At 32.9% G+C, this 25940-nt stretch overlaps 1 protein-coding gene across 5 annotated transcripts in view; it reads left to right on the top strand.

The window, feature by feature from the left end:
* Nucleotides 1-521: 521 nt before the first annotated feature.
* LOC140435068 (phospholipase A2 phaiodactylipin-like) overlaps nucleotides 522-25940 on the top strand; it is a 34301-nt gene continuing 8882 nt past the window's right edge. Inside the window, exons 1-7 of one of the 5 annotated variants that reach the window (XM_072523757.1) lie at nucleotides 522-620; nucleotides 8149-8187; nucleotides 12694-12836; nucleotides 15392-15549; nucleotides 17852-17990; nucleotides 18261-18404; nucleotides 21137-21345. In XM_072523757.1, the coding sequence (XP_072379858.1) occupies nucleotides 8152-8187; nucleotides 12694-12836; nucleotides 15392-15549; nucleotides 17852-17990; nucleotides 18261-18404; nucleotides 21137-21311 (795 nt within the window). In that variant the 5' untranslated portion in view covers nucleotides 522-620; nucleotides 8149-8151 and the 3' untranslated portion in view covers nucleotides 21312-21345. Of the gene's footprint in view, nucleotides 621-750; nucleotides 825-946; nucleotides 1246-7995; nucleotides 8015-8148; nucleotides 8188-12693; nucleotides 12837-15391; nucleotides 15550-17851; nucleotides 17991-18260; nucleotides 18405-21136; nucleotides 21346-25940 lie in introns of those variants that run through there. The other 4 variants (XM_072523759.1, XM_072523756.1, XM_072523758.1 and 1 more) reach the window with 4 other exon arrangements.

Raw genomic sequence — 25940 nt, 5'->3', positions numbered from 1 at the left:
AAAATTAATGTCCCCAGCCAAATTCAGCTTGTTTGTATGATTTTTAAAGGTAAAATCATTAACGACTAACGACTGGACTATTTTAAAATTGTACTTATGTATATTTTTCAAATCAAAGGACTACTGCTACTACTACACTACGACTATTTTTTGAGATGTTATATTTTGTATACGATGGCGTTTTTTAGAACCTTAGAGATTATTACAAAATCTGTGTTTTATCTTTGTTATTTTATAGGTATCTTCTACTTCTATAATTTAATTTTTCTTAGTTTAGATCATATATCTTAAGTTTTCATTTTTTTCCATTTTTTATGTTTTATTAATGTACTTTAATGTCAAAATATTGTTATAATCTTTCTGTTACATGTAACAACTATTTATCACAGTTAAATAATCACACTCTTTCAATCAATCGGTAATCATCATTATTCCCTACTTTAATCCCACTGTAGTGTTGGTTGCCTAAGTGCGAAGTTTATTAATATGTATTTGAATTTTAGAGTCGGCTTTTTAAAATTGTCTGTAGCGCCGAAATCGATAAAGCACCGAAATAATTTCATTCAGCTTTCTACACATAATAGTAGTTTATTCATAAATTGTGAATTTTTATTTAAAAGGTAAGGATCACATCTACTTGTAATCGTACATAAATTTCATATAAAGTCTCCATGCATATCAAAAAATCTATTTGCAAAACAAAAAGTTTTTTATTTGTTTTAAATATGTTAACACATGCTCCTAAAAACATTTCTTTAGTTAAAGTAAATAATAACATTAGATACCTAAACATCACCATTATTGATGTTTTCAGTAATGAGCAGGTAAAATTCTATAAACTATTTTTCTATCAAAGCTGTATACTATGTGTCATGTATTTAAAATTCTTTTAAATACCCCGTTTGACATATGCATCAGGTGGTGTCATAAAATAAATTTTAAATAAAATTTTCTATAAAGTAAATAATCAAACGTATCTAATTTTTCATTACTTTGTGACATGGAAGATATGAATACATACTAGAAGTAAATAAAAATAAGATACATAATATCATGTTTATTGAAATAAAAAAAGAAAGTATAAAGAACTGCTAACTATGGAAACTACATCCCAGCATATTCTGACAAAAGTAAATACAAAGGGGCACAATCTGGTTCTAGATTTGGCATAATAATCCACCAAAAACATACCTAAAGATGCTATCTCTGATGAATACAATACATTTGAATGACATTATGTTTAAAGTGAGTATCAAACTAAACAAAATTGTTAATTCAATTAGTAGGTATATATGAAGGGTACAGGTCCATAAAGAGCTAAGTCACCAAATGTTTATTTCGTACAAAACGAAGTTTAAATTTTAAAACCAGTTATTGATCAATTATTGATGGTTATCATGAACCCTGTTGATTAGATGAGTTACTTGGGTAATTAATGAGACACATACAAGAAATTAAACTTGTATTGATGTTATGCAAAATAGAACATAAGCTTTAATTGATCAAACCACCAAACATTGTTGGCCTAAAGGGGCCAAGTAAAAAAACAAGTTAAAATGACAAGTAGACAAAAGTTAATAATATGAAATAATTCCAATTCTTAGGCAGGTTATCAAAAAATTGTTTTGCTTCGTCACCACAGAATCGTTTCAAATCTTGTAGGCATTTATTTTAGCCAAGATTGGTATCAAATCTAAAAATAATGTTGTTTAATAATAGTATTCCAATATATTAATATTTTTTTTATACCTGAATAAGAATATGATGGAAGTTCAAATTCATTTTGTAATAGCACAGGTCCCTTTCGCTTACTTTCTTTTTCCTTCATTATTGCTTACACCCATGCACATTATAGGACTCCCGGTGATATATTAATCTACGATGTTCTTGATGTATTTCTAATTCTCGAAGTGGACGGGAACTGAAAGGACATTTCTTCAAATAATCTGTTTTAGTATTAAAAAAATTCGTCTATGCTCGAAAGTAGGATTAATCTATTTCCACAACGTCAAATGGCGATGGTTTTGCCCGAGCACGTCTAAAAATTTCAACCCAATCTGAAGGGATCTCAGCTCGTTGTTTGAAATTTATTAAGCCCATATTTTTGTCCGGTTCCATGTAGGAATGCCCACGAATAGGGAAAGTAACTTTAACATAATCAAGTCTACGTATATTGTGGACAATGTAATGCAAAAAACGAGACATGGTGAAATTTTTATTTTGCCCCCGCACGAGTCGCAGAATATTTCAAGCGATCTTGTATATCGAGAACATTCCATTGAAAGTCATTCAGCATTGAGCATACATCGGCGCTTCTCTTTTTGCCAAGTGTTTTCGTGTAAATGTAAAACACACTTTTTGCTGTAGATAGAATGTGGACATAAAAGGCATGGACGTTCAGCTAGCTCTTATATTAAACATCATTTGTTGTTATATTTGGGACACTGAGATTTTTTCCAAAATTGAGACAAATAGATTCGTGAGCAAAGAGATTCGACTTTTTTTCTTCGCAGTCCTTTTTCTATTGTAAAATACCTCAGGCTTTCTTTTGTGTACATCATTTTGTATCGTAAGCTGGCGTATTTCCTTTTGCAAGAGTTCATTTTAAGCAAGATCGAAACTGTTTAAAACATCAGACAGAAGAGATTTTATTTTTATAAGAAACTTATCACAGGAACTACATGTATGAGTTCTGGGATATCCAAAGGCTATGTTAAATTTTGTATTAAAGACTGTTCTGTAAGACTCGTAAGATATTTTTATAAAAGGGTTCAACTCACAAAAGATTTTGAACATATTTTGTATGTTTAAGTCTTCAGGTAAGTATAATTTTTTACTATCATTCACACTGTCTGTAGTGGCTTTTCCTCTCTTTAAACGACTTTATATGTTCCTATATTGCTGCAAGAACGTAAGATTCCAATTTTCTAGGATGGTTTTTATTTTCTCCCCTTTTATATTTAGGGGCGACTCCAGTCATTTTTAGTGAATTTTGTAATATCTCTAATTTTTTTTCTTTATTCCATAAATAGACATAAAAGTTTGTCTACAAATATTTATTTCTTTTAAGCTATTATCAGTGCTAAAAAACGTACCCTGTAAGAATATGCAGCACTTCTCAAATTTGCTTCGTTTTCATCTTTCCCATGCCTTCTTCGGCGAATAAGGAGTACTGTAATCAATTCACCTAAGTATGAGTTTTGCTCATTAATAGAAGTCATTGTGTTAAAATTCTTGAGTACAGTTTTTCTTGTTTCTTCAGGCACATTTTGAAAACATTGTTTACGACAATTAAAGGTTGCACCTACCTCGTGACTCTGCAGTCTAATTTTTTTCATGACATCTCTCATTCTGCCGTGCTTTTTCCTCTTTTTTGATTCATTCTGTCTAGGCACTATTTCAGTCTCATTTCCACTACTATTGCTTTATATGTTCATTGTTATTTACTTTAAATTCAATATCAATGTCTATCAGCTGTTTATATGGACTTTACCCTTTTAGGACCTGTCTGACGAGGACTTGCCCCCTATTGGCGGTGTATGCGTAAACTATAATTAGCATTTCACGGGAACTAGGCGCTTTTAGGACGTGTAACAAGCCGCTGACCACTTCCATGTTACAAGATGGCACCACTAGATCGATTTATGAAAAATTGCGACTTGCCCCCTTTTGGACATCATAACCAAAATAAGAAACAGAGGTGTTCGATGACGAACTATTATTTGAAATGCAGTGGAACCTGCTTAATTCAAACGTCGCTAATTCGAAATCTTCTTTAATTCGAATTTTTATTCTGGTCCCTAGCATTTTCTATATAAGTTGAGTGAATAAGTTGAGTCGTGAATAATTCGAATATTTTGGATAATTCGAACTTTTCTACAAGAAAAATGCCAACTTCGTGCTGGAAATTTCCGCGAAAAGAGCTACTATTCTTCCCTGTCCTAACGTGCCACTTGTTTCAAGGCATTCAAGGCCATTGTACATTGTACCCCTACCTGGCAGCCTGGCACCTAAATTCTCCCTCACCCGGCAGTCCCGGCACGCTCCTTCAGTTGGGATGCGTTGGCGTTGCAATCACCCCAAATCACGTCAGTATGTCACTTCGTATTGAGCGAAGATATCGTGAAGATATAGAACACAAACATATCGATGAAATAAACATGATATTTACTGAAACTCTAATGAAAGTGGGTAAAGAAATAGCACAGACAACAACAAAAAAGAAAGTTTTATATCCCAGGAAACACAGATTCTTATAAACACAAGAAGAACATTACTAGAACAAGGGGACAGAAATAAAATGAAATACAAATAAATAAACAAAACTATTAGAAACAATATCAAGAAGTGTAAACGGGAGTACAGGAAGAAAAGGTAGAGAAAATAATTGAAAAAAATAGAAACATAAGTGCTTAAAGCAGAACCTAGGAAACATACAAATTAATAGCATAAAGAACAAAGAAGGAGTGGAGACCAACAATATAAATGAAATTTTACAGATAACGCACGAATATTATACAAATCTCTACAAAACAGAAGAATAACCAACCCAAGAAATCCGTAATCAGTTACAACTGAAAATAAAGAACGTTAAGTCTGACCTACAATCAGAAATCAGTAAAAATGAAATAAAAAAGGCACTCAAAGAAATGAAGAATAACAAATCTACTGGGAAAGATGGAATAACTGTGGAAATGCTAAAAAATTGGGGGGAAACTACAGTGGGAGTCTTTTATGTACTAATGAATAAAATATTGAACACAAAACAAGTACCCACCACATGGAACGAGGCAATAACACTATTACTATTGAAGAAGGGCGATAGAAAAGATCTGAAAAACTATAGGCCCATAACGCTACTGAATATAATGTACAAACTGTTAACTAAACTACTAACAAACAGATTAACAACTAAATTAGATAATTACCAGTCAAGAGAGCAAGCCGGTTTTAGAAAAGGATTCAATACAAGCGACCATCTGCTTACGATAAAAATTATAATTGAAAAGGCCAACGAATATCAAATCCCAATCTATATGGCATTTGTAGACTTTGAAATAGCATTCGATAAGGTGGAACATTGGGCAGTAAAGAAGTCTTTACAAAATGGGAGAATAGACTATAGATATACGGACTTAATTTCCAACATATATGATCAAGCAACAACATCCATCAAAATAGAAAACAAACGGAGCCCATTAAGATACGGCAAGGAGTCAGACAGGGTGACAATATATCACCAAAACTATTCAATCGAGCTTTGGAAGACATTATGAGAAAATTACAATGGGAAAAACGGGGCAATAACATAAATGGCCAATACTTGAATCACTTGAGATGTGCAGAAGACATTGTATTAATAACACATAAAAGGGAAGAATTACAAAATATGATGGATGAATTAAATAGCGAATCAACAAAAATAGGTCTACAAATGAATTATAATAAAACGAAAATTATGACCAACCAACTAGAAGATTTAATAATTACAATTGCACAAACAACTACAGAACAAGTAAAAGAATATGTATATTTGGGACAAATAGTTAAATTAAATAAAGAAAATCAGACCAGAGAAATAAAGAGAAGGATACGGTTGGCTTGGGTATCCTTCGAAAAACTTTCCTATATACTAAAAAATAGAAAATACCCCCAATATTTAAAAACAAGAGTCTTCAACCATTGTATACTTCTTGTTTTCACCTACGGCTCTCAAACTTGGACGTTTACAAAGGAAAACATGGAAAAAATAGCGAAGACCCAAAGAGCCATGGAACGGCAATTGCTTAACATCAGGCTATCAGACAAGAAAAGAAATACTTGGATCCGCAACAAAACAAAAGTGACCGATGTATTAACGCAGATAGCAAAACTTAAGTGGAAGTTCGCTGGACATACCATACTACAGAAAGACGACAGATGGAATAAGATGATTATACACTGGAGACTATATAGTTACAAACGAAAAAGAGGAAGACCACAAATGAGATGGTCAGATGACTTGAAGAAACACGCAGGCCCGAAGTGGATACAAACTGTCTACAATAGAGAGACGTGGAAGAAGGAAGAGAAGGCCTATGTCCAAAATTGGACAGCAAGGGCTGTATAGATAGATAGATAGATTATTTTTACTTAAAAAAAGTATACTACATTCATCTCCCTAAACTCGACCGTTTACGAGATAAACAAATTGGAAATCTACGATGCAAAATTCAATTTTTTGCATTTCGTTGTAGTTCACCCGAAAATAACCTTGAAACAATAATCATTGTGCAAGTTGTCATGGTTATATCATTGCAGCTGTCATTTTTAACAGTTAGATACGTTTTTAATACCATCTTCGCATTCCAAGTTGTGCGTGTTACATGAAATTTAAGTTGTAAAATGCCATGTCACAACTTGTTTTCAAATAGTGAAATGAACGATACCATATCAGGCAGTTTATGCCCAACAAAATTTTAATGAACGTGCTGCTGCTAGATATTATGCTGACACATATCCCAATCGACGGCAACCCGATAGAAAATTATTTTTCAGATTATTTCAAAGGTTAAGAAAATCGGGTAGTTTTCGAACCCAGAATGGAAATGTTCGACCAAGAGTACGAACTGTTCAACAAGAAGAAGACGTTTTGAACAATGTGGAAGAAAATCCAGGAATTGGAGTCCGTCGATTAGCTGGCAATGTTGGGCTGAGATCATTTACTACGTTAAGTATTTTGCACGAACAAAAACTCCATCAATTCAACTATACCCCAGTTGAGAATCTCCTACCACGTGATTTTTTGCCCAGAATAAATGTTTGCGAAACTATTTTAAATAACCAAGAACAGGATCCAAATTTATTTCAAAAATTCTTGTCGAAGCAATCTTCAGTTTTTAAATCTCTGGCGGTCATTGCATCTTCGACATCTTCTGTCCATGACCGTCTTGGTCTACGTCGTATTCTTCTAGTAGCACAGTCCATTTTTCTATCTTTTTTGCCATCTATTTTCAGACATTCTCTGCAGGTGTCCATAGCAGTTTAGTCTTTTGGCTTCGATAATATCTATTATGTCTAGGTCAATTTCCATCTCTCTCCTAATGTCTACGTTCCTCACCCTATCAAGTCTAGTATACCGGCAACGTTGTCTCCAATAGTCCGTTTCCATTGCCTTAATTTTTTTATTTTTAGAAGGGGTATAATAAATTGAAAAAATTGCCATATTTGGGCCGATGAAAATCCAAATGCAACGTTGTCTCGGTACTTTCAACACAAGTATCAATGTTTGTTTTGGGACAGTTTGTGATAATTTCGTTTGCCCTTTTGAACTTCCAGAGAGACTTTACGCGCAAGATTATTTAAATTTTCTTTGAAGGAATTTGATCAACTTCTAGAAGATGTTACGATGCCAATAGGTTTATCAGTTTCCGTTTACAGTTTTCTGGTGGCATGTCCATTCTCACCTATTTCGCGCCATGTATCATCTTTTAAGTTTTTTCGAAATTGATCACGGTCTTTCAAATCCCAAAGTATCCTCTTGTTATGCTATAGTCAATAAGTTCAATATATTTATTCTTGGACCACTGTGCGATTATTTAAAACTTGGGTTCACGCCGAAAAATATGCTCGACAGGCCGTGGTCGTCCTGACGAGCGACGAACGAACAGCTCGCAAGCGGTTCGTCCTGCCGTACAAATTTTACAAATATAGCGATCGTAAACGGTTCACGAACAGTTTGGCTTGCATATGTGTACCCACCTTTAACAAATCTAAATGTATGACAGACTATTCAAACACTCGATTACTACTCTCTAATTGAACTGTAAACTTGGCGTTCCAGACCTTACAAGACATTTCGAAATATTTCGATGACATCTAGAACAATCTGAATTTTTAATACTTCTTCCTTTTCGTCAAGCGACTTTTTCTAAATGGAATAAGTCTTACGGAAATGTCATAACAATATGGAACACTCTGTATACATAATTTTTATGCTGACTACTTTGGAAAGTTTTTATACTTACCACTACCTGTAAGTATAAAATTTTCTGAAACCACAACTTCCTTTCGTATACCTATTGGTTATACCAACACAGATTTATTATTAATCAACGCCAATTTAGAAAGATATACCTAAGAGTTTATTAATTATTTATTATTTTTCAGTGCATGAACATTCGATCTAACATAAGAACAGAAATGAGGGTAAGTTAAGTTTTATAATACGCATGGTACCATTTCATAACTAGTAAAGATATCTTTATTTTCTCACATCAATATTATATATATATATATATATATATATATATATATATATATATATATATATATATATATATATATATATATATAGAGAGAGAGAGAGAGAGAGAGAGAGAGAGAGAGAGAGAGGAAACTGGCCTGGATACATTTTTTTCAACCGCATGGTACCATTTCATAACTAGTAAAGATATCTTTATTTTCTCACATCAATATTATATATATATATATATATATATATATATATATATATATATATATATATATATATATATATATATATATATATATATATATATATATATATAGAGAGAGAGAGAGAGAGGAAACTGGCCTGGATACATTTTTTTCAACCGCTACTTTTTACAAAAAATAATTCTAATTTTGTTTTATTCTTAGTAATTTATTGGTACAACTATCTATTATGTTCTGGTAGGAATGAAATAACTCTAAAAGATACCTGTAAGCGATAATGAAGTGTTAATAAAAAAAAACTCAAATTCGACAGTTTACAAAATAGTCGCCTAATATTGGATAGGGTATCCGATATTAGGGGAAAGCTTATTTCATGTACATGTATAATGTAGAAAATACATTTGTTATTTTAGTGATTACAAAATATCAATTTTATTTCAGTAAATGATATTTAATACTCTGAAAGTTTCAAAAATAATTAATACAAGTTAATAGTGACTATCCATCCATAAAAAATTCGCAAATGAAATTAATGTTGCCTTCAGCTCCACCGCAAGCTTCATGACACCATCTGTAGCATTTGCAGCAGCGTATCCATTTTTTTCCAGCTTTGTCGAAAAAAAAAATTTAAGGCAGTAGATGCATTCCACATCTTCTTCTTCTTGATCCATGTCATCTTCAGAATCAACAAACGGCATTTCTTGCTCAGACTCTGATAAATCTGAAGAAACGACTTCTGTTCTCCTTTTGTTTTTGGATTTAATTTTTTGCTTGGGTTCTTTGCGTAAATTAGTATCAGCTTTTTCGTTTTCTTTTATTTTCTCTAACTTTCTGGATGTATTAGAGTCAAAGTTTACCACTTTCTTAACACCGCTTGCAGTTTTAGGCGATAGTGTTTCTTCAAGAGCTTTTCTATAAGGCGATCCACTAATTAAAGCTGCTGCACCAGAATTCTTTCGTTTAATTCCTGATGGACCAGGTAAAATAGACAAATGTTTTAAGTCAGTTAGTTTTACAGAATTGCTTATTTCATCAATCCTGGTAGTTATTCCACCAGGTTGAACAGAAACGTCCTGTAGAATGATAATTTGCTTGGGCTTCTCAATAGGATTTGGAGATTTATTTTCGTTGTTACTATTGTCATCAATAAGAGAAGTTTCTAACTTTTTATGGATTGCAAAATCTTGATCACAAAACAAATCTCTATCAAATGAGATAATACCACATTTTCGAAAACCATAAAATGAGATTTTCATTGATGATGTCCTTAAATAATCTTTTCCAAACAAACCACCAATCTGGTACAGGGAAATTGTTCTACTAGGATTATTTCTTAACCAGTTTTCGATTTGTTGGCAATATTATGTCTTTAACGGACCCATAAAGGCTACATCTAAAGGTTGTATCTTATGAGTTGAGTCTAGAGATATTACAATGATATTATTTTCTCGAGCCTTATTAATGACATCCAAGTTTCTTGTGTGCGAGTAGTGACCGTCTAAAATTAAAATGACAGGATCTTCGGCGGATGGCTTAGTATAGAAAATAAAATGATCCATCCACTGCGTAAATAAGTAGGATTGAATCCACCCAGAAGGATGACATCTTCCAATTGCTCCAGGAGGGCTCCATCCATCAATTCTGCTTTAAAAAATTTTCTCGGGAAGATCATTATTGGGGAAATGTAATGCTCATTTGCATTCATACATATACTTGTGACAACTGTCAAAAGTGAACCTCTTTCCGAAGTTGTTAAAGCTCCAATTTGTTTTTTTCCTTTTAAGCCTATAACTTTAGTATGCTTGTGTTGAACAGCTTGTGTTATCCTGGATTATAAATTATAATCATTATACATACACTATAAATCCTGCTTGGATTTAATTTTATCTTTTTTAGTTCTGGTTCCAGAATATTATAAAATTTCTTAAGATTTTCTTTCATAAATCCTTTGATTCTAGTAGCATATACTCCTTGTGGCGTTCGAAAAGAAATAGTCTTGTTACGCTTTAAAAAATTCCTTAGCCATTTTCTCCCTGCCTTCGAGTTAGAAAATGGATGTGGCAAATTATTGGCCAAAGCCAACTGAAAGGCTAAATGTCAGTTGAGGTGAAACCATAAAACCTCCTTTCAAATTCCAAGCAGTATTTAACCAACCCTTTTTCTAATGCTTCGAGAACAAATGGCTTACGACCAAGAGTTGATTTTTCGAGGTATTCCAGTGGATTTTCTTTCTAACAATAATATTCTAATGTAGCCTTTCCTAACCTATCCCATCTCCTTATTGAGTAGGGCCGAAATTGCAGAGGCCATATTTGCTTTATTCCATTGCATTTTTTTTAAAGGACATTCTGTAACAAAAACGTTCTTCAATATAGATACATAAAAAACGTTCCTTATATTGGATATCCAATATTGAGAATACTTCTATGTCCAATATTAGGCACATTTCTAAATTACAGGTAAAAATTTTTACAAAATAAACAGACAAAGATTTCATGACTAAAACTACATAAATATGTCAACTATAACATTCATTACACTACCGATTAAAAACATTTAAATTGCTTAAATTTCAATTTCCACTTCGGAAATTACAACGATTTCCGAAGTGGAAATTCAAACGTCAATAAACTTACTTTAACCTTTAATTGTGTTTTATTCCCATAAATAGTAATTATAATTTCATAAAATCAAAAGGATACAAATAAATAAGTTTAATAAATTAAAACTAGAGGCCTTTAATAAGATCAAATTTCAAAAAAAAATAGTTTAAAAATCTAACTTCTATTCATTTTCCTTTTAATGTAAAAAAAATTTTTAGCACTGGAACCTACATTTTCCGTATGCTCTTCTAAATCAGATGTTAGTGTTCCACATTTACTTTCTAATAGTGAATCAATAATCAGACCACTTAATTATGGTCAAAAGGATTTTGTTAGATCTAAATGTACAAATGTTATTAACAAATTTTTACATAAAGAAGTTTTCAAAGATCGTTTTTTTAATAAATACTTTGTACACACTAAATTTTTCCTTAAGAACCATCCTGAAATTGACATTGTCAAAAGCGACAAAGGTAACGTAACTGTTGTAAAATGGAAAGAGGATTACCTACAAAAAACTGGAAAACTCTTAAATGATACTAAGTATTACACTACACTTACAAGAAGTCCTGTTTATACGTATGAAAAAGCAAATTGTCCAATATCTAAATTACACAAAAATAAGTTTATTGAGAATAAAAAAGGAAGAAATCTCAAAATATATAATTCTATTGCTGCACGTTTTTATGCTCTACCTAAAATACATAAACCAACTTTGTCTATAGTTTTATCTTTATTCTCTCCTAAAGACTCATTTGACTTTAGTTATTTTATCAATAATTTTCGATTACCACAAAACTATGGCTTAGTTAGTTTTGATGTAACTCTCTAATCTCTAGTCATCAATTTACTATTCACTTCTTACATTTCAAAACACTTATCAACTTTGTTTTTGAGTCTGATATTTTTATATTTAATGGTGTCTTTTATAAACAAATTTTTGGTAGCCTAAATCATGAATGATGTTATCAATGATTGTATCAACAATTACACTTTTTCATTCCTTTTATTAAAATTTATGTAGATGATTTAGTTTTTTAGTTAACATTTACAACAATCATAATCAAAATATACAATTCACAGTTGAGGAAGAGGTGGAAGATTCTCTACCATTCCTTGACAAGAACTACAGATAATGTGTTGAAAACCAGATGGTTAATAAAACCCATGTGTAGCAAGAGATTTATAAGCTATTACTCACATCATCCAAACAAGATGAAAATGAACCTTATAACAAGATTAAAAGAACGTGTTTAAGGTTTTCTCATCCAGATTACCTCCAGGAAGATCTTTAATTGTTGAAAACTGTTTTAGTTGAGAACTCTTATCCTCCAGATATGCTACATAGGATGAAATTTTCTAATACTGTTAATATAAACAACTTAACACCATTTTTTGCGAAATCTCTGAACATTGTATCTATAATAACCTCGTAATTAAAATATAGATATATACTACAATTAAATAGATAAAAAATTATATAGGTATATAAAGTTTAATTTGTGATTGAACAAAACTAATCCTTTTTCAGGGGGATTTCAGATTCAGATTTCAGTGAAGGAAGCTTCGTAATAAAATTACCGTGAAATTTACTGTTAGATCTGTTGTTCTCTATAATTATTCTTTTACGTTTATTTTTATTTTTTTTTTTCAGTATAATGAACTGTTTCGCATTGTTCAATTATTTCTGCTTATTGATGTAACTCTATCAAGTACAGTTTTTATATCCGATTATGGAATGTCAAAAATGATAGAACTCAGCACCAAAATGCCCTACTGTGTTGTTCAAATTGACAGGTAAGCTAGATTTGTTTTTTCTAAATAAACTAATCGTTCATTTCTCTATTTTTCTTGACCTTGAATTAAGATTAATTGGCTTAATACATCGTAAAATAAATCGAAATATCGGTCTACCAATAAACGCAACAGATGAAACAATTTTAAAAAGAACGTAAAAGATTTTATACAAAAGCACCTAAAAGAGGATGTCGAAATATAATCTGCAATGAAGCTAAAAAACAATATATGTCTAGTATAAATGAAGAATTATGGCTAAAAATTAAGGTAATGAAAGAAAAAAGCAAACTCAGATTTCTTACTGGAGAAAAGATCTTCATCAACGATGACCTGACCGAAAAAGAAAGACACATGAGGCAGGAAATTGTAAATAAAGGCAAGGAGTTAAGAGCTGAAGGTAAAAATGTGAAGATAGTGTACAAAAAACTAACTGTGGATGGAATAAAATGGCAATGCGCCGGAGATGGTACTTTCAAACGAGAAAATTCTAGAAATATGGAACCAAAAAACGGCATATAGCAGTGGAAAAAGAAAAAGATGGCCCATTATGCCAACGGACCCTAGCGATGAACAGGAAAATGAGTTTGAACATAAATAGCAAAATAAGAATATGTACCTAAATATTGCGACATGGAATGTACGAGGAGTATACGAGGAGGGAACATTAATTAACCTAATAGAAGAACTTAAAAAATACAAAATACACATCATAGCAATACAGGAAACACATTTAACTGGAAGCAACATTGAAAAGATTAGCCCATACACGTTTTATACAAGTGGAAGCGATAATAGGAATTTTGGAGTGGGGTTTCTGGTATATGAAGACGTGGAGCAGGTAAAACGATTCGTATTAAAATCTGACAGAATGTGTGCAATTAGAAATAAAGGAAAAGAGAACATGATATCGCTTATAAATATACATCATGCTCCAACAGAAGAAAAAGGAGAAGAAGTGAAAGATGAATTTTATGAAAAATTAGAGTCATTATCTGAAGAAATGCCCAGACAAGATATTAAAATTATTATAGGCGACACCAATGCAAAGGTCGGAAGAGAAGATCGAACAAAGTCGTTACAAAGTCGAACTAGAAAGAAAAAAAAAATTTCGTTAACTCACCAAATAAAATTAGTTTGGTTAATAAAATTGCTGCAAATACATTTCAAAAAGAATTAATACAAAAATGTCCTTATCTAATAAATGCTTCTCTGAAATTTTAATATAATTTTGAAAACATTTTCTTAACACAAAAACAATTGAATTTATAAATGATTTAAAGTAGCGACCAATTACAAATAATTCTCATTGATTGGCCCACATTTTTTTGACGGTAGTGTGAGTGGTGCCGTATATCTGGATTTTCTAAATAATGATTTGCCAATGTGCCAAATTAAAAAGATTGCTTTCAACGGAATCGTCTTTAAGGCTTCAAAATGAGGTCCTCCTGATGGAGGGGAATAAACAATTAACTGTATCTCTGGTACTTGTTTACGGATTGCGACGTTTCTTTTTTTTTTTAATTTGCAGGTACGTTTTGCGTGTATAACGAATATGTATTATTTAAATAAGTAAATTGTTAAATATATATTATTTAAATATATAAATTGTTAAATAAACCATCTTTTGTTTATTCTTGTGTTTTTTTTTGTATAAGACTTACTTTAAATGTAAAATGTAAATAAACAAATAAAAATGCCGAAAAAAAAACAGATTTTACTGTTTTTCGAGGCCATTTTTAAATCATTTGGGCATTGAATTAAAAAAAATATGAGATGCAAGCTTAAGTGTATTCGTTTTAAAATGAGTAAGTCCAATTTAATTTTATATGGCATAAGTTAGTTTAAAATACCCATAAACAAATAATTATATAGATTTGAAGAACGTCTAAACTTAAACGTTTGAAACATATTGTTTATTTCTTAACCACAAGCTAAATCTTATTTTAATCGACAAAATATGATTGTATAACATTACAGTAAAAAGTTTACCAAAGTTTACCATGGGAACATGCTAATTTATAACAAGTTTTCAACAAATAAAAAATTTCTTTTTTATTTCCAAAAAAACTTTTTCGGTTATAATAAGCATGTTCCAGTAGTAAACTTTGGGTAAACTTTTTACTGTAATATTGCAGCATCATATTATTTCTAATAAAACAAGATTGAGCTTGTGGGTAAGAAATAAACAATCTGCTTCTCCATTCATGTGGCATTTGTCCAACTTCCATAATTCTATTAAATATTGCTCTCCACACTTCCCCATTTGATCCAACTGCTTTCCTTTCTTTATTTTTTGGAGAGTGCTTGAACCACTTCCTTGTTTGTTATTTTAGTCACCATTGCTGTCTCTGCCGCCGTTAACCCAACTGGTTTTCTGTCAAATTCTTTATTTAATAAACTGTGAAAGTACTTTTTACAAAGCTGTCCATACTTCCCGAGTCATATCAGCTGGGGAAACGTGGACAGCTAATATATTGCTCCATTGGTCTCGTGAATTATATTGATATTTCTCATACGCTCACTAACAATTAATGAAATTTTGCTTACGATTCTAGAGGGAAAATACGAGATAAATTGCTAAGTTCTGATCCCAGAAGAGTAAGGAAAATGAGCGACGACGCTGTAGAGAACCTAGCAAAAGTCTGTAAAGAAGATATAGAGTCACCATTTCAAGGTGGCTTTATTTATCCAGGAACCAAATGGTGTGGACCAGGTAAATTTTTTGATATCTGTGATATTTTAATTCTTGAACTCTTTGAAACTAACTTCTAGTACAGGTCACAAAATGTGTTATTTAACAATTGTTTGAAACAAGAACTGATTTTTTGTAAAAAAAATTTTGTAAAAATTTCCTCTTATATCATCAGAGTACTTAATTAAAGACAAAAAACATCAATTAAATGGTCCATCCTGTATATAGTCTAATACCGCATCTATACGATAAACGTTTTAAGACACGAAATGAGGCGGACGAAGCATACAAAAATCTGATTTCTAAGATATGTATTTTGGATTGGCATAAATGCTTCGATTCTTGGTTTATTTTTGCAGCATGTTTAAAATTTCCTCAATTGTTTCTCTCAGAAAATTACTTTCACGCCGCCTATGTCCACGAACTTTGCTAGATCCATTAGAAATAACCCTTAAATAGAAACGATTCCTCTTAACAAAGAAGTTCGTTCCTATTGTCGAACAACCCAGCTTATTTTCTAAGAAAAGCTGAGGTGTGTCTCTTCTATAAAATAATCTTTTCATTCAGGAGAAAGTAGAAAAGAATAGAAAATAAGACCACTCTGGACTTGTCAATTAAGTACCATTTTTGCTTAGCTCTTTCCGACAAATACTACCACTCTTTTTTATCCCTAGCTGGTCTAAATATCAAAAATCGAATTAATTTTCGTTGTAGTTCCTATTGCATGCGGTTGTGTTCATCAAACGGCGGTAAGTGTAATTTCAATCTACCATTATCCCTCTATCTTCATACAGTGCTTCCTACAGTAAATTTTCTCTCTTGTCGTGCAGACGTCCTCCAATTCGATGACACTGAGTCAATTATGTTTGTTGTTTCCTCCATCCATTCAGTTCAGTCTGATCTATTTCAGTCTAGTGTATTGTGAGGATTGATCTGATGTATTACCTGTACCTACATTAATTTGATGATTTATGTGCTGATTGAATCCATGGTAATTCGGTACCTTACTTACATTATCTACGCTACTTTAGACGTCCCAATACACCTGTTGCGGGTGCAACCTGTCAAGTGCCTTTGTCGAGGGCCGTTCTACGAAAGAACGTTATTACCTGTGACTACCTGCCGTAAGTACAATGTTGAATTCCGAATGTAAGTACAATATCGTATTCTTCAATTGTGAGTAGCCAAGATTTTTATGATTTTTATGATTTTTTTTAAGATTTTTAAGATTTTTATGATTCAACGATCATCTTTCCCCGGTGCTATCTAAACCGTTAGGAAAGAATTTATGACTCAAGTTCAGTGCCTTCAATTTATTTATGGTTTGTTTATTTTGAATCAAACCGAACGAACTATAAATAGCATAAATTTACGGTATTTATATACATACGAGGTACGATCAGATTTATTTTATATGTAGTTTATATTTATTATAGATTTTATACACATATTTGTATTATGATCACAATCAAACATTTCAGGAACTTCATGTTCGCGTATTCTCAAGGCGTAAAAATCACTCATTTGTTTTATTTCAAGTTATATCAAATATTGACGTAGATACAACTATAATATTCCTTGCCTTTTTCTTATTCTTGAGGATTCTAAATTACTCATAATTATTTTTCAGAAAATATTATTCGTTGTATTTAATAATAAATTGTGCAGTAACTTATTTCTTGCTATTTAACTGTTCAATACAATTTTTATAGAGCATTTACTTTAACTATACCTCAAAATAAACCTGTTGATGAACTATTTGCCTTTTATTTGTTTTTATTATGTATATACTTATTTCATGTGCATGGTGTATCTCTTTCAGACATTGGTATTGATTGATATTACGATTTGATTTATTATATAAACAATGTATATGTGGCGAAATATTAAGTGTGTACCGCGTAACCATAATAACTTTTCTCTCACGGTTTATTTTATTCTCGCATGATTATCCTAACCGTACCTTACCTTTCTCGTTATCTTATTTTATATGTCGTAGGTTTCCCTGTTCCTTTAAAAATATTACCTTCCTTTCTCTTTATCTTATAACTTCTCTTCTCTTTGTATTTGAGCTGCAAAGAACCCTGACCCGAGATACTCGACCAGACTGAAGCCCGAGCCTAGTGCCGTTTCCTGGGTAACCACCACTCTGTCCACAAAGGGGGTACATTGTACACATGTACACTTGTATCTGCACCAACAGATTAAGCATAAGTGGTTAATGTTAAGACTTTGTATATACGAGTGCATTAAATAATACGGTCTAGTCAATCTAATATAATTTTTTACCAATGTAAATGTAACATTTAATATTGATTTTCAGGAACTATTGCTAACGATTATTCCGATATAGGCTTCCTTTACAAAGAAGATATATGTTGTAGAGAGCATGATTTATGTACTAAATCGTTAGCACCAGGTGAATGTAAACAAGGAATTTGTAACAATTCTCCTTTTACGAGGTAATACATTTAACAAAATAAATGTACTAACTGTAATAACATAAATAATATTAATAATATGAAAATATGTTTCAGTGAAAATATTTTACGCTTCTATATTATAAAGCGCCATCTCGATATGTAGTGTTTAATCTTTAAATATATATATATATATATATATATATATATATATATATATATATATATATATATATAGATTTATATATATATATATATATATATATATATATATATATATAAATTTTCTTAACTATTCGTTATTATTTTAAGGTCCCACTGCGACTGTGATGCAAGTTTCAGAAAATGTCTTCAAACTGCGAATACCGAAAGCGCCAACACAATTGGTGCCATATTTTTCAATGTCGTTCAAGTGATTTGCTTTAAAGAAAGAACACCTTGTTCGCAATGGCAAAGGTAATATAAAGTATGTTAATGATATTAGAGCAGGATTGGTCAATACTACGAAATTTGGTTTTCATCGCCGTTTAATTCATAATAATGTTTCTTCCTTTTTTTATGTTTTTTATATCCCCTTTTTACGGTTAAATACAATTTAACGATGACGTCGCCATAGTCGAAAACAAACATGATCAAACATCTATTATATAATATAAAAAATATATCACATAAATTTAATATGAGCATCTTAATAACAAGGATAATGGTAATATTTAAGGTACCCATACGATACAAAATACCAATCGACAACAACATAATATTGCATAAGAAGATTATTTATTTACATTGTAATGACAGCATCAACTAAAAGAAACCTACTCGAAAAGATACGAACACAAAATAAAGTGAAAATTACAAAGAGCAAGTTCTCGGTTTTCTTCTACCTCTTCTTCCATTAACTTCTAACAGCTCTATCCTTCGTCCCACATAGCAACCCACTCATTCGCTTCTAGTTAAATCAACCACCCTGTATCCTATGGGCAATTTCTCCATCTAGTGTTTTATTTTCTGTTATGTAGGTTAGGTTAGGTTAGGTTATGTAGGTTATGTAGGAGCCAAGGTATTTAAATTCTCATACTCGTCCTAGTTTTTCCCCAAGCAGTTCAATATCCATAACCGATACTGTTCCTCCCAACCACATCTCCAGTTTTTCAACTTCTCCTTTACCATTTCTTTGGTATGATCCACTAACACAATAGATATCATAGGTAAAAGTATTGACCAAGGATCTTCCTTCCGTACCTTCTCTGTCAGTACATCCATAACAAGATTAACCAAGTAGGGACTCAGTGAAGAGCCCTGGTGCAAAGCAACAGCCACTGGAAAACTTTTGGGTCAATTTGATACAAGTACTTACTGTGGTGTACATTCGTACTTCTTCGTACTTACGTACTTCTCAGGAACACATTTCTCTACCATACATCTCAATAGCCCTTGTCTAGAACCTGTGTCGTACGCTATTTCAATATCTTTAAATAACAAATGTAGCCCTCTTTTCTTGTCGCCGAATTTCTCTATCAATTGTCTTAAAGCAAGCTAGGTATCAATTTTCCTCCTTCCTGGAATAAATCCAAACTATTCTCCTTCTATCGATGTCTTCCTCCTTAACATTCGCTCTACAGTTCTTCCCAAATTTTCATTGTGTGCGACATTAACTTTATCCCTCCATAGTTCTTATTGTCCTGAATGTCCCCTTTATCTTTATACAGTGATACCATCACGCGCCCCCTTTACAAATTGGGCATCCTTTCTTTCTCATTTATTCTACTTATCACTTGCCACAACATATCAACCCCTTCCTAGAGCCCTCCAGACCTCGACAGGTATTCTATCAGGTCTTGCTGCTTTGCTTTTCTTCATCCTATTTCTATATATAAAGTCTCGACATCCTCATCTCTCGATATTGCCGGTATTGCATTCTAATTTGGGGTTCCTCATATTCGATCTGTCTTCGGGTTTCTTCATTTAGCAACTTTCTAAAGTAATCATAGCATCTTTGCTTTATTTCAACATCGGCACATCAACACTCTTCCATCCGCACTCTTAATCTGATGGACGTGAGTCAAGTTCTTTGATGGCTTGTCCTTACTTTAGGAAAGCTGTATAAGCTTTTCATCCCCTCGGGTGTTTCTAACTCTTCTTACAGCTTTGCAAACCATATTTCCTTAGCAGTAGCTTTGCTTCTCTCTTTGCTTTTTTGCATATATCCTTATCTTCTCTTTTATACCTCTCATACCTCTTTTTAGCCTCAATTTCTCTCTAACCTTCAGTTGCACTTCATCGTTCCAACACCAAGTTTCTTTGTTCCTTGGCCTTGACTAGATATTATTTCTAGCTCTTTCTCTCCCACTCGTACCACAACTTTGTACAATGAGCAAGGTCAATATTATACAACTTGCGTGAAATGTATATTCATATAATCTACAGAATCCAGAGGCGAAACATCAATAATAATGATTATTGTCGAGGAATAAAATTCGAAATGAAGATATTAAGAACTAATCAAGTATAATCCTTATATTGAATGGAAATCTCATCCACTATAAAATAAAGAAGAAAAAAACTGAAAGCTTTGATTTAATATTACTATGCTAAAAATAGTAAAAGATTTTATATATGCAAGAGAAAAGTAAAGCAACCAATAACGTAATAACAAAAGAAGAAAAATGTTTTTTCATTTTATAACTTTTTTTATTGCGTTATTTTTTTTTTCAGAAATTTTCTTCAGTTTTTAATATATCGTGTATATAATATATTGTGTAGTGGGTACTATTCCCTATTTCTTATCTTTAAATGTAGCTTAGCTTGAGTGATATAACACACAATATAAGACTATTAGTGGCAGTAACTTTGAATGTAGTTTATTTAGTATATTTCAACTTAATTCATCGCATTGTTAAAGAAAGACCAATAATTATGAAAAGGTCCCTTTACTTTATAGTATATTCTGAGTTTAAGTTATGCCGCCCCAATATTTACAAATTGTTTCTATAAATTCAATCCAGTCCACTATTACATTTTTTGAAGAGGCTCTAAAAAGCCGAAATCTCAGTATTTTTCTCTTTGGCACACATCCAATGTAAGATTAAATTAAACCAGGCGTAAGAACTTAAGTATAGTATTATTTTTGTATGTGTTCAAAACTTTTTATTTAATTTTATTATTTTTATTTTTGTTTTAATTTTTAGTTATAATGACAATATAATTACAATAGATGATCCCGAGCAATGTCCATCATATTTCACAAATTCTGAAAAGTTTGTTGCAAGTAAAGTCGATGATCTTAGTTATGAGTGGGAGGAAAGGGCTCACAGATTCAACGGCTATTTAAGAAAATGGCATATCTTATCTTATGCCCCCTAAAAAATAATATCTATTATTAAAAATAATAAAATATTTTTTATCTATATTTATTTTTATTTTCTTTTAATTAATTCTCTTAGTTTAAAAAAGTTCTGGTAGCTCCGAGTATCTGTATGAACAAATAAAGCTACATGTTTATTACGCAGGAAAAGAAGCATTGGGTAAATTTGACAATGAGAAAATTTGAAACCCGAAATGGTTTTACGAAGATCTCAATACGTGAGTAAAAGATAAAAAAGCTCGTTTTAAATTTGGCTTGGAACGCAAGACGATGAAGATCGAAGGTTATTTGTTATATTAAATAGAGGAGTCAAAATTGAAGTAGCATAAAAGAAAAATGAGTTCTGGGAGAAAAAATGTAAACAGCTAGAGACACAGAAGGGCGGTACCAAAATGGCAGAGGCCTGGAAACTTTTCAAGAATTTAAGAACACAACAGACACAAGTGAGAAAGGCAATATACAGATAATAAATCTCCACGATCGAAAATCGGATTATGAGAGTTTACTGACGAAGATAGAAAAATTCGCATGTAAAGAACAACTGTTTGCAACAGAAAATACAACAGTACAGGAAATTACAATAGATGAAATCAAAAAAGCCTCAGATCGTACAAAAAAATGAAAAAGTATCAGGTTCGGGAAATATCCCTATTAAGCTTTTAAAGTATTGAAGAATAAAGTGGTTTCCGAGATGGAAGGTACTGCCTTGATAATATATTCCCAGTTAAAAAAACAGTTGAAAAGAAACTAAAAAGAGACCTTTATACCCATATTCTTTTGTTGACCTAGAGATCTAGAGAAATATAGAAGAAGACTTGGGGGAAATTGAAGAGCAGAGGGGTTTTCGAGATGGATGATCCTGCCTTGATAATATATTCTCAATTTGACAAACAGTTGAAAAAAGACTAGAAAGGAACCTACAACCAATATTATTTTTGTTGGCCTAGAGTCCTAGTGACCCAGAACAAAAATAGAACACAACTTGGAAAAAATTCAAGAACAGTGGTTTCCGAAATGGAAGATCCTGCCTTGAAAATATATTCTTAATTAGGCAAACAATTGAAAATAGACGAAAAGGGAGCCTATATGCCCATATTTGCTGACCTAAAGAAAGCCTGTGGTAATGTGCCCCTAATAAAACTATTTAAAGTTTTAAGAAATAGCAACTGAAATCAACTATATATGGAAACTATTAATAATGTCAAAAATAACATAGCGGTGGTAAAAGTGAGCAAAAGGACATCAGGTTCTTTCATCTTTCATCGACAAAGTAACTGGCACAGGCAGTGTTACAGAATAGGTATAGAGATGAATCAGGATACTTTGTACACCTTATTATGTATTTGTAGGTGATCAAGTAGTTATAATTAACGATGAGGAAGATATCTCATTTATGATAAGGAAACTACTGGAGGAATATTCAAAGTAGGGTTTGAAAATAAATTTTCAAAAAAACTGAATATATATGAACTGGGGAATCAGCAACCTAACCTAACCTAACATAGAAATAGAAGGCCGTGAAATCAGAATATACTAGGAATATACATATCTAGGAAGCATTATATCCTATCAAGAGACATCTGATAGAGATATACAGGCTAGAATATGGAAAAAGAAAGCGGCAATCGAAAATTAAATTCAATACTTTGTCGACAAAAATTAGACGGGAAACCAATTTATCAATATACAGGTCCGTTGTGTAAAGCCTATAACAATGTACAACAAGCCAATGTTGGCAACAAGACAAATAAGAAAAACATTGAGACAGTGGAAATGGGATTTCTCAGAAGAGCGGAGAGAACATCAAAACTAGAACATAGAAGAAATAAAGACGTCAGACAACATATTGGAGTAACCGGAAATATCACCGATAAAATAAAAACGCGACAGCTTATGGGCACAGGATAGTATGAACAACCTGCTAAAAAGGCAAAAGCTCCCAGGAGATCTGAAAACGGCAAATCTCATACTTATTCTGAAACCGGCAAAGGAATTAGAGGAGCCTGGGGCGTACAGACTTATATGCCTGTTAAATACCTAAGGCAATGTCTTTGAGATTCTTGTGAAGACAAGGCTGGAGAGGCAGATATTGAAGAAAGGTGGTATATCCGACCGCCAGTATGGGTTCAGTAAAGGAAAATTTGCAGTAGACGTCTTAAACAGGATCAAGAGAGCGATATCCATTTGTGAGGGCAGGTGGATATTGGCTTTCATTCTCGATATAATAAATGCTTTTAATAGTGCTAGCTGGAAAATGATCGTCAGACTACTGGCTTACTTAAGGATATCTCCCTATCTGCAGAACTTGGTCAGGAATTACTTTACGGATAGGTTCATCAATATTGCAAGAGGTAACTCTATGAGGACCACGGCGGGAGTGCCGCGGGGCTCCGTCCTGGGACCATTCCTTTGGAATGTTCTTTACAATGAGATTTTTGAGGCTGACCAGGGTATCGGTGTACAGGCAATAGTGTATGCGGACGACCTGGTGGTACGAAAACTGGTCAATCATGCATAGAGCGAACCGAGCCCTCAGCAAAGTGAAGACGTGGATGGGAAGCAGGGATCTCATACTAGCGGCTGAGGAGACTGAAGCTATGATCCTTAAGGGTTCGAGGGCCAGAGGCCATATAGTTTTTGCACTGACGGAAGATAGGCTCTTACCTGTCAAAAAAGTGAAGTACTTGGGGGTAGTCCTGGATACAAGACGAACCCTCGGTTCTGACAAGGATTATGTCCAATGTGGGAGGACCAGGGACTGTCAAAAGGAGAATTTTAATGGAAATGATTTACTCTACTATACTCTATATAGCGCCGGTATGGCAACAAGTATTTAATATCAAGAATAGAATGCTAGGAAAAGCTCAAAAAACCACTGAACAACATCAACGGTGACCATACAAGTGATCTCAGGGATGGTACTTATTCACTTGATGGTGAAGGAAAGGGCGGAAACTAACGGGAAGTATGAGTAGAAGAAAATAGTAGCTAGGAGTAGCAGCATAACAGAATGGCAGGAAAAATGGACAAATGATCATAGGGCGGCCTGGACAAGAGTATATTGCAGACTGGATGAAATACGGCGGCAGGGAAACTTTTTAAAATAACTTTTTCATCAAATTTCTAATAGAACACGGCTCTTTCGGGACCTACCTAGAATAGGAAAGGTAGCGGATGGAAACTGCGCGTTTCCATGTGGAGTTTCTAATACGACCGAGCATTATGCATTCTAGTGCAAAATTTTCAATAACGACAGAAATTAATTACACAGGAAGTAGGTAGGGTAAGCGCAAATACAATAATGCAGGTAGATTCAGAAAAACAGATACAGATAAATTCATATACTGTGGATATTCTGACACTGTTACTCACATAATGCTGGAGTGTAATGAATGAATAGTGGAGAGAAACAGAATGTGTAAAGAAATAGGTATGAACGCTGTAACTATGAGAGAGATGATCGTGAAGATGACGAGATGTAAGGAGGAATGGAATATTGTATATAATTACATTCGAACAGTAATTAAAAATAAAGAAGAAGAAAAGAAACACCAACCGGACCAACGACAAAGATAAGATATAGACAAGAGAAGGTAGTCCTCCGAAAGTGTCGTCAGCCTTACAGCGGCCATCCCACTTTCGAAGTACGGTACGTGCGATAGGAGCGCACAGGTAGTAGAGGGTGGTTTTAGTTGATAGGCAGGATCACAGAAAGGCATCTGTTAGCAAGACCTCCTTTTTCTAAGGGGAAATGGACTCCGATGTACTCCTCTACCCTGAATCCAACACACGCCAGCCATCCCTAGAGATGGGTTAACCTGGTACGATCTTTAGAAATTGCCACCTTCGGAGAAAAAAAATAAAAGGGTAACAATGACGGCAAAGACCGAATACAAGGCAATACTGAAGGCAGTAACTCAAATCGTCAAAAAGAAAGTAATACCAGAAATAATCTACAGCAAATGTAAAAGAGAGAGAAAGAGAAGACGGACTATTCATCAGGTTGAGGGGGTCTATTCACCACCCCCTCAGTCCAGTTGAGGGGTGTAATTTAGTTGGTAGGCAGGGAGCTATGAGCTATATAACACGACTCCTCTGGGAGGACTACGTGCGAATGGAGCCTTTCACCCTGAATCCAACACACGCCAGGCATCCTTAACGGGACACGGCCTGGTAAGGTCTTCAAAAGATTTACCACCTCCTTCCCATAAAAAAAGCTTATGTGGTATGGACAAGTGAAAATAATGAATCACAGTAGATGGCCACACATTGTGTTAAAATATCATCCTGTGAATACAAGAACGCAGATGACCAAAAATAACATGGAAAAAAAGAATCAAAGATCCAATCGTCTGAAGAAACCTGGAAGAAAACTATGGACAAGATAGGAGAGGATAGAGGTTGAGTTGCGGGATTGTGGAACCCCGTGATTATATAAATATAATATATATAATTCCTGGATATTTTTAGATGTTTATTTTAAAAAATGTGCATGACAAACGCAGATGAATGCTTTCTTTGAATTTTTGAAAATAAAGAGATAATTTTGAGTTTAAAAGATGATCGTAGGATATACATAGCTAGCTTTGTAAAGTCACGAAGACTGACGTGCCTGACTGATGTTCCAG

The sequence above is a fragment of the Diabrotica undecimpunctata genome, chromosome 2, assembly GCF_040954645.1.
Source record: "Diabrotica undecimpunctata isolate CICGRU chromosome 2, icDiaUnde3, whole genome shotgun sequence".
Lineage (NCBI taxonomy): Eukaryota > Metazoa > Arthropoda > Insecta > Coleoptera > Chrysomelidae > Diabrotica > Diabrotica undecimpunctata.
This window is presented reverse-complemented; position numbering and strand designations above follow the sequence as displayed.